The sequence below is a fragment of the Salmo salar genome, chromosome ssa07 (genome assembly GCF_905237065.1).
Source record: "Salmo salar chromosome ssa07, Ssal_v3.1, whole genome shotgun sequence".
NCBI classification, from domain to species: domain Eukaryota; kingdom Metazoa; phylum Chordata; class Actinopteri; order Salmoniformes; family Salmonidae; genus Salmo; species Salmo salar.
Genome location: NC_059448.1, coordinates 55,139,081 through 55,155,985, shown reverse-complemented (window position 1 = coordinate 55,155,985; position 16,905 = coordinate 55,139,081). Strand labels below are relative to the sequence as shown.

The 16,905-nt window shown below is 44.9% G+C and overlaps 1 protein-coding gene across 2 annotated transcripts; it reads left to right on the top strand.

Annotated features, from left to right (window-relative positions):
• Positions 1–372: 372 nt before the first annotated feature.
• Positions 373–15,981, top strand: LOC106609758 (low affinity vacuolar monovalent cation/H(+) antiporter). Of its 2 annotated transcripts, none has more exons than XM_045722294.1 (20): positions 373–649; positions 2,326–2,472; positions 2,785–2,897; positions 3,043–3,148; positions 3,512–3,628; positions 3,761–3,822; positions 4,787–4,939; positions 5,284–5,469; positions 5,675–5,774; positions 6,303–6,444; positions 7,139–7,322; positions 8,560–8,659; positions 12,666–12,784; positions 13,124–13,161; positions 13,414–13,565; positions 13,714–13,853; positions 14,243–14,337; positions 15,041–15,119; positions 15,292–15,400; positions 15,481–15,981. In XM_045722294.1, the coding sequence occupies exons 1-20, from the start codon at positions 580–582 to the stop codon at positions 15,552–15,554; spliced, it is 2,286 nt and encodes a 761-aa protein (XP_045578250.1). In that variant the 5' UTR covers positions 373–579; the 3' UTR covers positions 15,555–15,981. The 2 variants fall into 2 exon arrangements, with proteins under 2 accessions (XP_045578250.1, XP_045578249.1); XM_045722293.1 differs by having other exon boundaries at positions 2,782–2,897.
• The last annotated feature ends 924 nt before the right edge of the window (positions 15,982–16,905 follow it).

Genomic DNA, 16,905 nt, shown 5'->3' with positions numbered 1-16,905 from the left:
AAAAAAACTCGCTCGGGTCTCAATTTACTGCTGCAAGTTAGAATAGTAAAATACAAAAGGTGCAATTTCGAAATTTGGTTGGGCATCAACAGTTTCTCTTGTTAGTACAGTCACGGATAGTCAGTCAATTAGCCCACCATGTCAGCTAACATTTTTTAGACTGCGAAATTAGTTTAGCGTCCAGCTGACCCAACTTGGTTCATAGTCAAATTACCAACAGGGGCCCCATTGATTGTGTTAGTCAGTCTCTCAGACATTATATTAAAAACTTGGCCATCCCTGAAATAGGTCTACACAGCATGACAGAAAACACATATTATTCAATAGAACATATTTCATCATAAACAGCGTAAGTTATGAATTGGATTTTCAAACAAAGTTGTTTTATATTAGAATGGGCACAGGACATGACACAGTCACTACACATCCCAGAATGCAGTCGATGGAGAAGGACAAGATATTAGGATGATCTACAATTCCCACGAGTTGTTTGGAGACATGCATGCATGTCATCAAGGGTTAGGAAGCGCACAGAGAACCGCTGAGGAAGGGGATTGACTTGATTTATAATCAATAATAATGTCCCACATTAAAGCGCCTATTGTTGATACGGAGAGGCGTAGGCGGAGGTCTACGGCTGAAAGTTCAGGTAAGAACAAATCGTAAACGTTCCTTCTATCAATCTCCGCGGTTTGTTTAGCACGCGATAATCGTGCGTTTGCAACAAATGTTGTATCGTACATAGACACAGCTCTCAAGGTAAACTTTGGCATTTGTTTTGTAAATTTCATAGAAGGTTCGACATTTTGAAAAGCCTATATTTGTGCCTTGTCAGTTAGTGTTCAATAGTCAACTATGATTAAACTCACCAGTGTTGTGTATGGGTAGGCTACTTTCCTTCTATTTCCACAATATTTAATTTGTGCGAAGGAGCCCCTAAATAATGTTGTATACTTAATGTAGCTAGGATAACCAGGCCTCACAAACCTGTTTACTAATAGGTGAGAAACTATTCAGTTCCTGTGACGTACATCTGAAAACGGCTTGATAATTTGCTCAGACCCCCAATATGCATTTCTGTTCACAGATATTGGAACCAGATTCTGAAAATAGTTTATGGACTCTTATTACCAGAGAGATTGTAGGCTACACTGGACTATTACCTAAACCAAACTCGGTCCTGGGGCCCCCCTGGGTGCACGTTTTGGTGTTTGCCATAGCACTACACTGCTGATTCAAATATTCAACTCATCAGTAAGCTTTGATCATTTGAATCAGCTGTGTAGTGCTATGGCAAAAACCAAAACGTGCACCCAGGGGGAGCCCCAGGACCGAGTTTGGGAAACCCTGACTTATGCTACAGTAGTGGTAAGATTACGACAACATGAGGAAAGCTCAATTTTAGACATGTCAACATGAGGATGAATGCTTTCACTAAATTTGTATTTCATTGAAAATATTATCAATCTGCTTTCTCTCAGATTATGAGAACTGTGAGTCTATTGATTGACTGGCCCGTCTCATAATTGAAGTTGCATGAAGACGATGTCACATGTTGATAAAGAATCCCTTCCCTTTGTTCAGTTAGGAGTCTTGGGACAGTGATGCTCATCTTAAATCCTGTGGAGATTCAGTTTAGGGTATGTCAGGTCAGGAGAGAGCGTTGGATTTACAAGTATTTGTTTCTCTCTGGATTTTCCATGTATGACCATTTCCAATTCTCTGAATTGATCTTAGAAAACGCTGCTCGTCCTTTTTAAAAGACATGAAGTTGTAAAGTTATCTTGTTTTCTTGTCAAAGTGGTAAACCTCCACAGAGGCACTGAAGAGGGAACATTTCTGTGCATCGTCATAGTGCTTGTTAAATCCACTAAGGTTTGAAATCCATAGGTAATGTCATCAGTCTCACCAGTATCCCTGCACTGAAGAATTGGGTGTCGCTGCATGTGACTGTCAGGAGCTTTCCGTTAGTCACGCCCTGACTTGACGGGTTTAGTGCATCGGTCCACACAGATCTCACATGACCTAACCAACTGGGATCCAGAGTTGTTCCTGATGAGGAAAAACTCCTGGCCCTAGTTATGCCATATGGATTCTGTTTGTCTAACAATGTTGAGTTTAGTTCTCTGGGGGATACCTACCTCTACTAATAAATGTCATTTTATTCTGAATGTTTTATGCAAGTTTACCAGCATCTTCTGATGTCATTTGTTACCTTACACAAGTTATGTTGATGAATAAACACTTATAATAATGGAGACATTGAAGGGTAGGTTATGTTTCATATCAATGTTTGTTTGTCCTCTCTCTCGTTTGTCCCCTCAGACGCCCAATGGGACCATGACCCCAGGGTCTACCGCCGTACATCCCAGTGTGACAGACTGTGTGTGGACATTGGCAGCCATGTGGCCGAGACCCCCTCCCCAGATGTCTCCCACCAATACACCCCCAAATGCTTGTCTGCACACAAAGGTGAGGGTACAGCCTGTCCTGGCAGCACATAGTCACAACCAACACTGACTGTTTGCTAAAGTACCCATGATGCTCTGTACAACCGATAGTATTGGTGTAATTTAGTTTTTTGGGCTGGCTAAGCTCTACACCTTTGGGAGAAACAAGATTCATGAAATTCTGCTATATCAAATCATTTTTAAATGTCCATATGTTAGTGTGTGATATTTCATGGAAGACCTCTCATCCATTTTTCTTGTCTTATTTTTTCCTCGTCTTGGCCGGACCATTTCATCCATTTGTTTGGTAACTTGATGTCTGTTCCCTCAGGAGGCAGTACTCCTTGTCACTATGGGGAAGAGGTTTGGCAGGATGGCTCGAGCTTGAGGACCACCATCCGAGCGGAGAATGAAGTAGAGGCAAACAAACTGGCCAACAACTACAGGGTGGGTGGGGTGTTGGACACATCGGAGAAAAAAAAGCCTGGCAGTTTTTGTCTTCCATGTAAAACAGTTGTAATTTGAATGATTTACAAAATATCCCTTCAACTTGGAAGTGATGGTGTGTCTGGTTGTGTGTGCACATGTTCAGTTTGGCTTCAGAAAGTGGAAGAGTCACGTGACTGAGAGGCCCATCGAGGACAGGTCGGACATTGTGAGGGAGCTCTACTCGGAGCTAAACTTTGTCAGACCCCAAGGTTAGTGTCTGTCCTCCTGCTCCTAATTCACTTGCCCCCTGCGGAACCTCTAATATGACGATCATTAGAAAAGGTGCGGGTTGTGTTCAGTAGTCACCAAACGGAGATAACTGCCCCCGAAACGGGGAGATACTATCTGAACATGTCCAATAAGAAATGTTGTTTTTTGTTTTCCGTGGCAACTTTAAAAATTTTTTTGCTACCATGTGCCCTAATGAACACGACCATGGCTTGATGTGAATCATTTTCGAAATGTTTGAGGGAAAAATACTCAAGATTGTAGTGTTCTATAGCTATAGAGTAGACACTATATGTTGATGAATAGAATACACAATGTCATTTTTTTTATCTCTTTGATTTCAGGTTCATTGATCACTTGTGGAAACATGGCATACTTGATTTTATTTGGATGGTGGATCTCTTTAGCCTACCTCTTGGTCTCTGTCCTAATGTTTCTGACCATCATTGGAGTTCCTTATGGTAAGAACCCCTTTCATGTAATACACACATTATTTTAATGTTCTTTAAAATAAAATCTGTATTACTTTACATTGGGATGACATGAATCTGAATTTCAATTCTAATATTTTGGGGTCTCGAATCTTATTTCAGGGAAGCTGTGTTGGAAGTTATCATGCTACTTTCTGTGGCCATTTGGGAAGTCCATACTAAAGGTAACAGTTATGACAGTGGTTGATTATGCTATTGTCTTGGCTCGTTCTCCATTGATTATTGCCTGGTCAAGGTGACATTTAGCCTGGAGGAACCAGCTTGATCGCTGTGTTCATCATTCTCCTTGCTCCTCATATACCGTTACAACAACTAGGTCCAACAACTCGAAAAATATAACTAAAGACTTGAACACCCAGCTATATTCATGGTCTTGTTAGAAGTGTGTGCAATTGTCACCTCAATACTGTCACTCTCTGGGCCCCATTTTAATGGTGTTGTAGTCAAACTGATGGTCCTGATACTATTGCTTAGTGTTGGTTGGAGTTTATCAATAAGGTTTAATAATGTATTATTAAGGCTCTTATTGACGTTAGGTATAATCAGACAATACAGATGTTGTTTTTACTTCCATCGCTCTCTTGCTCTCACACATTCTCTCCTTCGCTCCCTCCACCCATCCTGCTCTCTCCTTTGCTCCCTCATCCATCCCGCTCTTTCCTTCGATCCCTCCACCCGTTCCGCTCTCTCCTTCGCTCCCTCCACCCGTTCCGCTCTCTCCTTCGCTCCCTCCACCCGTTCCGCTCTCTCCTTCGCTCCCTCCACCCGTTCCGCTCTCTCCTTCGCTCCCTCCACCCGTTCCGCTCTCTCCTTCGCTCCCTCCACCCGTTCCGCTCTCTCCTTCGCTCCCTCCACCCGTTCCGCTCTCTCCTTCGCTCCCTCCACCCGTTCCGCTCTCTCCTTCGCTCCCTCCACCCGTTCCGCTCTCTCCTTCGCTCCCTCCACCCGTTCCGCTCTCTCCTTCGCTCCCTCCACCCGTTCCGCTCTCTCCTTCGCTCCCTCCACCCGTTCCGCTCTCTCCTTTGCTCCCTCATCCATCCCGCTCTTTCCTTCGATCCCTCCACCCGTTCCGCTCTCTCCTTCGCTCCCTCCCTCCCTCCCGTCTCCTTCTTTCACCTGGATGTTTAGCCCAGAAGCCTGGTCAGGCGATGCTGTGTGAAGTTCCCTCACTGCGAGGCCATCCCAGAGGAATCTGACTCAAAGGAGGGGAAGGAGTCTACACCCCTGCTCATGCCCCCTTCTATCCCCATCGAGGTCCCCCCACAACGGACGCGTTACTGGGTGAGTCTTGTCCCCTCGCCTACTGCCTCAACCCCTGTGTGGGCTAATGTCTTCTCAAATAATATTTGTCAAAAGTTATATCCTCATAAGCGTATGTTGTTTTCCTTATGTGGTTTGCGATGGAATGTGTTTGATGACTTGTTAGTCTGAACAAACTAAACCAATCTCTAAACTCAATCGGAGTGCCTGATTGGCTGCTCTGTTTTCAAGCTTTTGCCAAGACCATTTCATAACCAGTACTTTTTCACATCTGTCCCCGCTATGTGTGTCTACGTGCTTTTGTTTGTGTTTGCATGTGTGTCTGTGCCTGCCTGGTCTCCTGTGCTGTGCCCTGCTGGGTGCAGTGTCGTGTCAGTACCTATGTGTGGTTGTTGCTAGGCTACCCTCTCCTGGGGCTGATCCACGGCCTGGCCTGCTTCCTCTCCTGGATCCTGGTCTTCACCATCCCCGTGGCCAAGATGAACGCCCGCACCCTGGCCATCATCCTCCTCATGCCCCCCGAGGACGTCCACATCCACCGGCTGAAAAAGGTGGACGCGCTCGTCAAGATCTTCCCCTTCTATGTCGTGTTGACGTTATCACAGCCTCTGAACTAGCTACCACTTTAATCCAACCCATTAACTTGGCCCTGTGGATTTCAAATAATGCCACCGTGTTTTTTAGAGGAATCCTTTTCCTAGATTTGGAGATGTATAATTTGACGATTGCTTTGCTATGTTTTTCTGTCTCTTGCAGCCGCAAGGGTGTGAGAGCCAAGTGCTTCTCTGTTGCTACCACGCCTTCAACTGGTACTACTACAAATACACCTTGGACGGAATCAATGTGTTCGCTGTCAGTATCCTTTAACAGACCATTATGGCTGTGATTATCTGTCACCTGACTCATGTCAGTGAACTGGTGGTGGCGTTCCAGGTCGTCTTTATGCAGTCACACGGCTTAGATGATCAGACCTGGAGAAGTGTTTAGTGTCCTAGGAACCACATTCATTTGCTATAGAGATATTATGAGTTGGGCAGCGTGACTACAAAAAAAGATGACCTGGAACACCACCAAGGACCTAATGGAATGTCCTGCAAGTTGCACCTTTTACCCTGTCCAGCAGGGGTGAGCATTTCTGCTTAGCGGTTCTTTACAGTGCATCACCAGTTTGTTTAAAGTAGACAATCATCAGGTTTGAGGGAATCAGTTTAAGCAAAAAGAGGTATAAAATTGTTAATTTGGTTCACACAATAAGTAGTTAGTTAGGATGCAAAGTTATTTATAGATCTGTGATTCTGCAATGTAGTTGATATCCAACACAGCGATGTAGACTTTCCATTCCAGTTGACCCACTGGTGATCCTTAAAGCAATGTGCCCACCCAGACCTGCTGCCCCTGGTCATCACAACCCTGGTGGTCGGTTACGTGGACACAGAGAACCAGTTTGTCAGCTCGGAGGCCAAGTTCGCAGCTGCCGTCAGCTCCATCATCCCACTGTCCTATTACATTGGCATGGGCATCGCCAGGTAAGACCCCCCCCCCAGTCTGCTCTGCCAACATGGACAAAATACCAGAACCACAGTAAGAGGCTAGCTTGGAGTCAAATTGTTCTCATTGTTTTGAACAGATGTTAAATCCACATGCAGAGTTTATATGATTCACTTTTTTGTACGGTTGTGTAATGATAGTGAACCAAAAGTGACAGTGGTTGATGAGTCAGAATGTTTGTGGATGTAATGACGTGCTTGTGCTCCGACAAGGACCTCTGAATAGAATCACCCGTGAGGCTGGTTGATAGTTGTTAAATTTGGTGGTGGTAAAATTCGGTATTAGTAGTTAAAATGGTGCATCTCTCTGCACTATCTCAGCCCAGAGTAACTCGCTGTCTGTCTCTCTGCAGTATCTCAGCCCAGAGTAACTCGCTGTCTGTCTCTCTGCAGTATCTCAGCCCAGAGTAACTCGCTGTCTGTCTCTCTGTAGTATCTCAGCCCAGAGTAACTCGCTGTCTGTCTCTCTGTAGTATCTCAGCCCAGAGTAACACGCTGTCTGTCTCTCTGCAGTATCTCAGCCCAGAGTAACACGCTGTCTGTCTCTCTGCAGTATCTCAGCCCAGAGTAACACGCTGTCTGTCTCTCTGCAGTATCTCAGCCCAGAGTAACACGCTGTCTGTCTCTCTGCAGTATCTCAGCCCAGAGTCACACGCTGTCTGTCTCTCTGCAGTATCTCAGCCCAGAGTAACTTTGCGGTGGGAGCAGTGGTGAACGCCACGTTTGGCTCCATCACAGAGATGACCTTCTACATCACTGCCCTGCTGAGGGGTCACAAGGCCGGCACCAAGTGCTATGAGGAGATCGTCAAGGCCGCTCTCACTGGAACCCTGCTGGGCTGTATTCTCTTTATCCCAGTGAGTGGCACCTAGACACACACAGGCATCTCACTGATATACACAAAAACATTACCCTCGAAGACTGACACACAACCACCAGTGTTTACTTCCTCAACAATAATAGTGACTAAAATATTACTCAAACACCTACTTTTCAGTGGCAATTGATGACACTATAACTGACTAAATAGACCCAGAAAACTAGAACTAAGGAAAATGTTCTATTCTGCAGTGGAACAGATGCGCCACACACAACCTAGCCTACATCCAACTGGTGAGCTGCGGGGGAGCAAGCGATGTGTGTGGCCAGATAGGCGCAGCTCCGCCTCCGCTTATACACATCACGCAGGCGACTCTCTTTCTTCCCTGTAGCTAACCAGTCACCACCAGCCTTCTAATTACATAGATACCCTTTGTCTGGTTAAAAAAAACACAACATGCTTCATGAAATGTAAAAACAGTAGCAGCTTTAAGTTGAATAGTAGAACAACAGTCTAGCTATGTTTTTCTCTCCCTTCAGTATAGAATTATTTTTGAATTTGTAGACTCGCTCAACCCCTCACACTTTCCCCACTGCATTTCATAGCCCGGTTCTGTAGCCAACATACTAGCCACTTCTCCTTATTTTCCTCAGAGAAAATGGTTTGATTTTAGCCCTTACCGTTAAAAAGATATGACCCCTAATACAGTCGCTACGCATTTTACATTTATAAATCATATCGCGGGCCGTTCTAAAACTAGGCTACTTGCAGACCGGACTGTTAACCAATTGTTTAGGCTACACCTTGTTCAGTCATGTTACCTCATTAGCTAGCTATAGCCAACCACCTGGGGCACGTTCAGCAGGATGCAACGTTTTGGAACGTTCAGGTAGAAATATGCTATGTAGAACAAACATGCCTCTCTGACATAAGGGATAACGTCGGCTCTATTCATGTTATTTTTTTATCTGCAATGTTTTCAACTGAATGTGGCCCTGGTAACATTACCAGTAGCCTATATGCAAACATTTGGTGGCACAGAAAGGAAAACGGATAGCAAACAATTTGAGTAAATCCCTCTTGCCGCTACACTATCTGACTGGTTAAATAACTTTATTTTGACTTAATGTGGACCCAGCACTTGGACCAGAACTCGAACACGGGGTCTGGGATTTCAGCCATAAGAGACTCTGAATTTTACTTGGCCTTGAGCACAGGGGACTTGTGACTGGAGGTTTAGTGACTGGACTACATCATGTCTCCTGTCTACCCAGGGTATCAGCATGATCATCGGGGGCTTTAAACACAGGGAGCAGAGGTTCAACAGCCGCTCTGCAGGGGTCAGCTCAGCCCTGCTCTTCATATCAGTAGGAGGTAAGAGCGTGAACACGCATGCACAGATGCGTAAGCACACACAAAGAAACACGTGGTGTGTGTGTGTGTGCACACAGGCAAGTCTCTCGAGATATACTGTCTGACTCTGTAAAGCCAGTTGGGTTCTCAGTACATCGCGCCGAGATGTACTCTCCGGGTGGAGGTATATGTTTTATGATTAACGACTTATGGTGTAACATACAGGAACTCAAGTCCTTCTGTTCACCCAACCTAGAATATCTCACAATCAAATGTTCTCTCCCAAAATAGTTTTCGTCAATAATAGCCACAGCGGTCTACATCCCCCCTCAAGCCGATACCAAAACGGCCCTCGAAGAACTTCACTGGACTTTATGCAAACTGGAAACCACATATCCTGAGGCTGAATTTATTGTAGCTGGTGATTTTAATAAAGCAAATTTGAGGAAAATGCTCCCGAAATTCGATCAACATATTGATTGTTGTACTCGCGCTGCTAAAACTCTCAACCATTGTTATACTACCTTCCAAAATGCATATAAGGCCCTCCATTCGGCAAATCAGACCACGATTCCATCTTGCTCCTCCCCTCCTATAGGTAGAAACTCAAACAGGGAGCACCCGTGGTAACAACTATTCAATGCTGGTCTGACCAATCGAAATCTACGCTTCAAGATTGTTTTGATCACGCGGACTGGGATATGTTCAGAGTAGCTTCAGAAAAGAATATCGACACATATACCGATACGGTGAATGAGTTTATCAGGAAGTGCATAGGAGATGTTGTACCCACTGTGACTATTAAAACCTACCCCAACCAGAAACTGGATAGAGAGGAGCATTCGCGCAAAACTGAAAGCGTGAACCACCGTACTTAATCGCGAACACCATTGTCTTGCTTCCGGACAGGTTGAACACCTTGGCTTGCTTTGAGGATAATACAGTGCCGCCGACGCGGCCCGCTATCAAGGACTGTGGGCTCTCCTTTTCTGTGGCTGACATGTGTAAGACATTTAAGCGTGTTATGCCTCGCAAGGTTGCCGGCCCAGATGGTTTCTCTAGCTGCGTCCTCAGAGCATGTGCAGACCAGCTGGCTGGTGTGTTTACAGATATATTCGATCTCTTCCTATCCCAGTCTGTTGTCCCCATATGCTTCAAGATGGCCACCATTGTCCCTGTACCTAAGAAAGAAAAGGTAATTGAACTAAATGACTATCCGTTATCATGAAGTGCTTTGAGAGACTAGTCAAGGATCATATCACCTCTACCTTACCTGCCACCCTAGACCCACTACAACTTGCTTACCGCCCCAATAGGTCCACAGACGACGCAATCGCCACCACACTGCCCTGTCCAATCTGGACAAGAGGCATACCTATGTAAGAATGCGGTTCATTGACTATAGCTCAGCATTCAACCCCATAGTACCCTTCAAACTCATCATCAAGCTTGAGGCCCTGGGTCTGAGCCTCGCCCTGTGCAACTGGGTCCTGGACTTCCTGACAGGTCGCCGCACAAGGGTGCATGCTCAGCCCCCTCCTGTACTCCCTGTTCACCCATGACTGCGTGGCCATGCACGCCTCCAACTCAATCATCAAGTTTGCAGACGACACAACAGTAGTAGGCTTGATTACCAGCAACGATGAGACAGCCTACAGGGGGGTGAGGGCTCTGGGAGTGTGGTGCCAGGAAAATAACCTCTCACTCAATGTCAACAAGGAGATTGTGGACTTCAGGAAACAGCAGAGGGAGCACCCCGCTATCCACATCGATGGGACCGCAGTGAAGAAGGTGGAAAGCTTCAAGTTCCTCGGCGTCACTGACAAACTGAAATGGTCCACCCACAATGTTGGTGTGGTGAAGAAGGCGCAACAGTGCCTCTTCAACCTCAGGAGGCTAAAGAAATTTGGCTGAACACCTAAAACCCTCACAAACTTTTACAAATGCACAATCGAGAGCATCCTGTCGGGCTGTATCACCGCCTGGTACGGCAACTGCACCGCCTACAACCGCAAAGCTCTCCAGATGGTGGTGCGGTCTGCCCAACGCATTACCGGGGGCAAACTTCCTGCCCTCCTGGACACGTACAGCACCCAATGCCATAGGAATGCCAAAAAGATTATCAAGGACATTAACCACCCGAGTCACTGTCTGTTCACCCCGCTATCATCCAGAAGGTGAGGTCAGTACAGGTGCATCAAAGCTGGGCCTGGGAGACAAACTGTTTTTCAATCTCAAGGCCATCAGGCTGCTAAACAGCCATCACTAGCACATCAGAGGCGACTGCCTGTAGACATAGATTAGGGATCACTGGCCATTTTTATAAATCGATCACTAGCCACTTTAATAATGTTTCCGTATCTAGCATTATACTCATCTCATATGTACAGTCGTGGCCAAAAGTTGAGAATGACACAAATATATTAATTTTCAAAGTCTGCTGCCTCAGTTTGTATGATGGCAATTTGCATATACTCCAGAATGTTATGAAGAGTGATCAGATTAATTGCAAAGTCCCTCTTTGCCATGCAAATGAACTGAATCCCCAAAAACAAATTTCCGCTGCATTTCAGCCCTGCCAAAAAGGACCAGCTGACATCATGTCAGTGATTCTCTCATTAACACAGGTGTGAGTGTTGACGAGGACAAGGCTGGAGATCACTCTGTCATGCTGATTGAGTTCGAATAACAGACTGGAAGCTTCAAAAGGAGCGTGGTGCTTGGAATCATTGTTCTTCCTTTTTCAACCATGGTTACCTGCAAGGACACATGTGCCGTCATCATTGCTTTGCACAAAAAGGGCTTCACAGGCAAGGATATTGCTGCTAGTAAAATTGCACCTAAATCGACCATTAATCGGATCATCAAGAACTTCAAGGAGAGCGGTTTAATTGTTGTGAAGAAGGCTTCAGGGTGCCCAAGAAAGTCCAGCAAGCGCCAGGACCATTTCCTAAAGTTGATTCAGCTGCGGGATTGGGGCACCACCAGTACAGAGCTTGCTCAGGAATGGCAGCAGGCAGGTGTGAGTGCATCTGCACGCACAGTGAGGCGAAGACTTTTGGAGGATGGCCTGGTGTCAAGAAGGGCAGCAAAGAAGCCGCTTCTCTCCAGGAAAAACATCAGGGACAGACTGATACTCTGCAGAAGGTACAGGGATTGGACTGCTGAGGACTGGGGTAAAGTCATTTTCTCTGAATCCCCTTTCCGATTGTTTGGGGCATCCGGAAAAAAAGCTTGTCCGGAGAAGACCAGGTGAGCGCTACCATCGGTCCTGTGTCAACACTGCAAATATTGACTCTTGTAATTATACTTCAGTATTCCATAGTAACATCTGACAAAAATATCTGAACACACTGAAGCAGCGAACTTTGTGGAAATTAATATTTGTGTTATTCTCAACTTTTGGCCACAACTGTATCAACTGCGCTCCACACTATTCTACGGTATCTTAGTCACTTTTAAATTGTGTTTACATATTGCATCACCCATCTCATGAATATACTGTATTGTATTCTATACTACACAACTGGCTGTTTAACAGCCATCTCCAGCACATCAGAGGCTGTTGCCTATAGATATAGATTAGGAATCACTGGCCACTTTAAGGAAATGAAACACTAGCCACTTTAATAATGTCTCAGTGTCTTGCATTACTCATCTCATATGTGTAAACTGTACTCTATACTATTCTACGGTATCTTAGTCACTTTAATTGTGTAAATATTGCATCACCCATCTCATATAAATATACTGTATTCTATACTATGCCACTGTATCTTAGTCCAATGCTGCTCTGACATATATATATGTATACATTCTTAATCCATTCCTTACTTAGATTTATGTGTATTTTGGGTAAATGTTGTGAAACTGTTAGATATTACTGCACTATCGGAGCTAGGAACACAAGCATTTCGCTACACCCGCAATAACATCTGCTAAACACGTGTATGTGACCAATAAAATTTGATTTGAAGTCTTAAAACACACGCACATCTACAAAGTTCACACACTTTCTGTCCCGCAGGTGTATTTGCTCCAACCCTGTTCTCCAAGGCCTACGGTAGCCTGGTGTGTGCGGGCTGCTCCAGCTCTCCAGCCAACACCAGCGGGCCCTTTGCCTGTATGGACTGCCACTATGACATGGTTAGTACCTACGTCTCCTGTTCCCCTGCTGCATCATCATTATGAACTATTACATTGGCTGTGCTGCGTCTCAGGGTCAAATAATACTTGATCTGCACTTGATTGAGCTTACCTGGAGCAATGGAACCAACGACCCAGTGGCCAAAAGGGTTAACCCTAACCCATCCATCTGGTATTCCAGACAGGCTTCATTCAAGTATTTGATTGAAAACAAGTATGATTTGAAGCCATGTCTGTAGTGTAGTGACTACTGCGGAAGTATGTTGTGAGGGGTGTTTGTGGGTAGCCTCAAATGCTTAAGCATGTATTAAACTAAAGCCATATTATGTTTCTCAACAGAGTGGAAGTTACGAACCCTTATATCTCAGACACATTGAGTAAGTTCCAATAAAATACCCATTCTGTCCCATGGTTTGTTGGTGTTACCAGTCAGTAGGCCTGCTACGCTGTAGTTACTTGCTGTATGGCTTGTTTTCCAGTCAGTAGGCCTGCTACTCTGTAGTTACTTGCTGTATGGCTTGTTTTCCAGTCAGTAGGCCTGCTACTCTGTAGTTACTTGCTGTATGGCTTGTTTTCCAGTCAGTAGGCCTGCTACGCTGTAGTTACTTGCTGTATGGCTTGTTTTCCAGGCCTCTGGTATACACCATCTCCGTGTTGCTGCCCTCCGCCTACCTGATCGGCCTCATCTTCACCCTGAAGACCCACTCCCACATCTACGACATCCAAGTCAGTGACGGGCACGACCACCACCAGGGTCAGTGCCCACCGGAGGGCGCCAGCGGTGAGCCCACCAACCACAAACACTTTATTATTTCAAGCTTTTCCCATAAGTTCTAGTACTTTTGTGGTGTTGTGGTTATATAGTAGACAGGAACTGGAATGTGTGATACTTCATTGTATTGGTTTCTAATGTTTGTTTGTGTGTGTAGGTGGTCACGGCACGGTCGTCCACTGGTCCAGGTTGAGGGCTCTGTCTGTGCTGATCATGGCCACGCTGTTAATGGCTGCCTGTGCCGACCTCACCACGGAGCACATCAAACCCATCCTCGACCACTCCGCCATCTCCCAGGTACGCCCACACCTGAGCCATGTTCATTAGGCCACAGCGTAGAAAAATGTTGTGCGACAGAAAATAAACACTTACGTTTGTTATTGGATAGGTTCAGATAGTACATCCCCTTTTCACTCCATTCTGAACCTCTTCCTTCCTTTTCATGCCCATTGACCAACCGAGACCATACCCAGGGGAATATGATACGATTTGTGTAATTGGGTAGAAAATGTCTCTGGAAAGCTCATTATTTAAAGCTCCTGTCATTTTATAAAACAGAATTTTACACGCATGATGCGACCTGCTGTTCAGGATAAGCATAAGGATAGCCAAACAACTTTTAAAATGTGTTATGTCCTGACTATGTAAAGGCTAGTGCAATGTGTCACTGTCTGTCATTTCTGCAGTATTTCATCGGTGTGACCGTGTTGGCGATGGTGCCAGAAATTCCTGAGATCTTCAACGGAATCCAGTTTGCCCTGCAGAATAACATCAGTCTCAGGTAAGCCACTTCAAGCTCTGACACTGCGTTTTCACTCTCCTGATGGATCTTGTCTCGTCATGCATAACCTAGTATCTCTAGACAGACCGGTTGCCTTCCACAATGTACCAATGTTCAAGCATACACTGTACATCGGTGCAGCAGGTACCCTAGTGGTTAGAGCATTGGACCAGTAATCGAAAGGTTGCTAGATCAAATGCCCGAGCTGACAAGGTAAAAATCCGTTGTTCTGCTCCTGAACAAGGCAGAGGCCGTCATTATAAATAAGAATTTGTTCTTAACTGACTTGCCTAGTTAAATAAAACATAAACCAACGTCAGTTCGGCAGAGAGGAAAGGGTGGAGTTGAGCACTGGGAAATCCATCTAGAACCCTGCCGTAAACATTTGTGGTAGCTAGCTTGATGGAGCTTGCAAAAGATAATTTTACACTCCAAAGCTTACAACAACCACTGACTGGCTGTGGCTAAAATTAGCCTAGCTGTCCGCGTCCGCGTTGTGTGTCCGCCTCTGTCATGTTTCCGAGGGGATTGTTTTTAAGCCCCACCTACCAAGAGTCGTCGTTTGTTGAGAGAGTTGTCTGTCTGAAGATTCCCCCTTATTGAATTGGCCATGAAAATCTGACATGATTCCCAGAGCAAGTGCTGTTGCCCCCCTAGGCCTGGGGTTTCCGAGAACTGTAACCTGACTTTGATTTGTCTGCAGCTTGGAGGTGGGAAACTGCATAGCAGTGCAAGTCTGCATGATTCAGATTCCCTTACTCATCTTGTTCAACACTTTTTATGTAAGTCGTTTTTAAATCTTTATCTGCATTGTGATTAATTGTATCAGATGTGCACTATCAATATAATTGTCAGTATCTCACTTGTTTCTGTACATAAAGCCTCCGGTTTTGATCATAGACTGTAGTGGTCAGTGAGAAGATCCCATCAAACAGGACTCCATCTCTTTTCCAGGATGTGGGATTTGTGCTCCTGTTCAGTGACTTGCATCTTTGGGCCAGCATCTTTAGTGTGATTGTGGTCAACTACATTTTCATGGATGGCAAGTCTGACTACTTTCAGGGTAAGTTGTTGTGCTTGGTTCGCATTGCTATGCCGGATATCACGGATTAGACTGAATTCCAACCTCTGTTTCCTTTTCAGGGACTGCTTTGGTGGTGGTTTACCTCATTCTACTGGCGTTGTACTTTTTCGCCCCATCGCCCCGCGCCTGTTGAGCTGCTCCGCAAAGAACAAACTTCAACTCCTAGAGTCCTTTCAGTCACTATTTACAGGAGCTGCCTTGTTTGTGTTAACTATTTTGATGACATGTCGAGTTAGTCTGTCTTTCAGTCGTATTCATAAGGGCTCACAGCGGGAAGTCCAGGTAGTCCCTCCCTGTTGCAATCTGTTTCCTTCCATTTGTGCCTAATGAACATGACCCAGTTCTGGGCATCAATGGCCCTTTACCTTTGGAATTATTTGCATTATGATTTCTAAATTAACATTCCTTCTATTTAAGCACTGCACATCCTGGCGTGTATGTAAACTATATGTAGAAGACTTTGTGTTTTCAGTAGGATTTTGGTAGATTAAAATGCATATGTTAAAGCAGTATGTATAATATTGAATTTATAAAGTCGTCACAATTGTGCTTCACATTCATTTGGGTTTGGGTATTAAGCTGGGTTCATATGGACCAAGAAATCTACACATGGTGTAATGCTAGGATTTGTATGGGGGAAAAGTACAAATTTACTGGCACTTTCTTGACATTTCAGTTTTTCTATTCTTGTGATTTTCTTTGTTGCAAAGTATTGCATTGGATAAGGTGCAGCCAGGTCTATTTCAACACAAGGTCTTGCACCTGAGCAGGCAGGTAAACAAACTTCCACACAGCTCTTTGTAAAGGAATGGTATTTAGTCATAAGCAAGGGCATGCCAATTTCAATGTGCTTGTTCCATAGAGGATATGGTGGTTAAATAAATCTTGACTATTAGGCAAACCTAGATAGTACTTGGTAAATTGTGCACTACAAGGGTTCATGCAAGGATGACGGCTCTAAAAGGGGTCATTCCACGCCAGGTACCATTACTGTTGAAGCAGGCAAACCATTCCCAGACCGGTTTGTGCTGTCTTGCTTCAACTCGTGACAATGACCATGGGTGTTGGCAAGACCGCACAAACAGATCTGTGACCAGGCTAAGCAAACGAAGGTGATACAAATCTATTTACAGTACATGTTTATTGACTTGTCAACAATCGAAACAAAACATTCACAAATACAATTTATCAATTCAGCGATCGCCTTTAAAACCATTTGCTGCACAGCAAGGATTCAAGTCCAGGGGAGATTACTTTTCCAACTTAAAAGGTGACTAATGACATCATGCAGAGAAGAGGTGTAATAGAATGAGGACAGGCACAGATTTAGACATTTCCTTGATGGGGAGCAGGGAATCATGGGTATTCATTGACATTTTAAACTACCCCCTTGGCAATGATCAATAAATACTATTTTGTTCCACAAGGCAGATTGTAATGGCATTGAATTCAAGGTGCCATAATATTTGGCGTTAAACCACGTC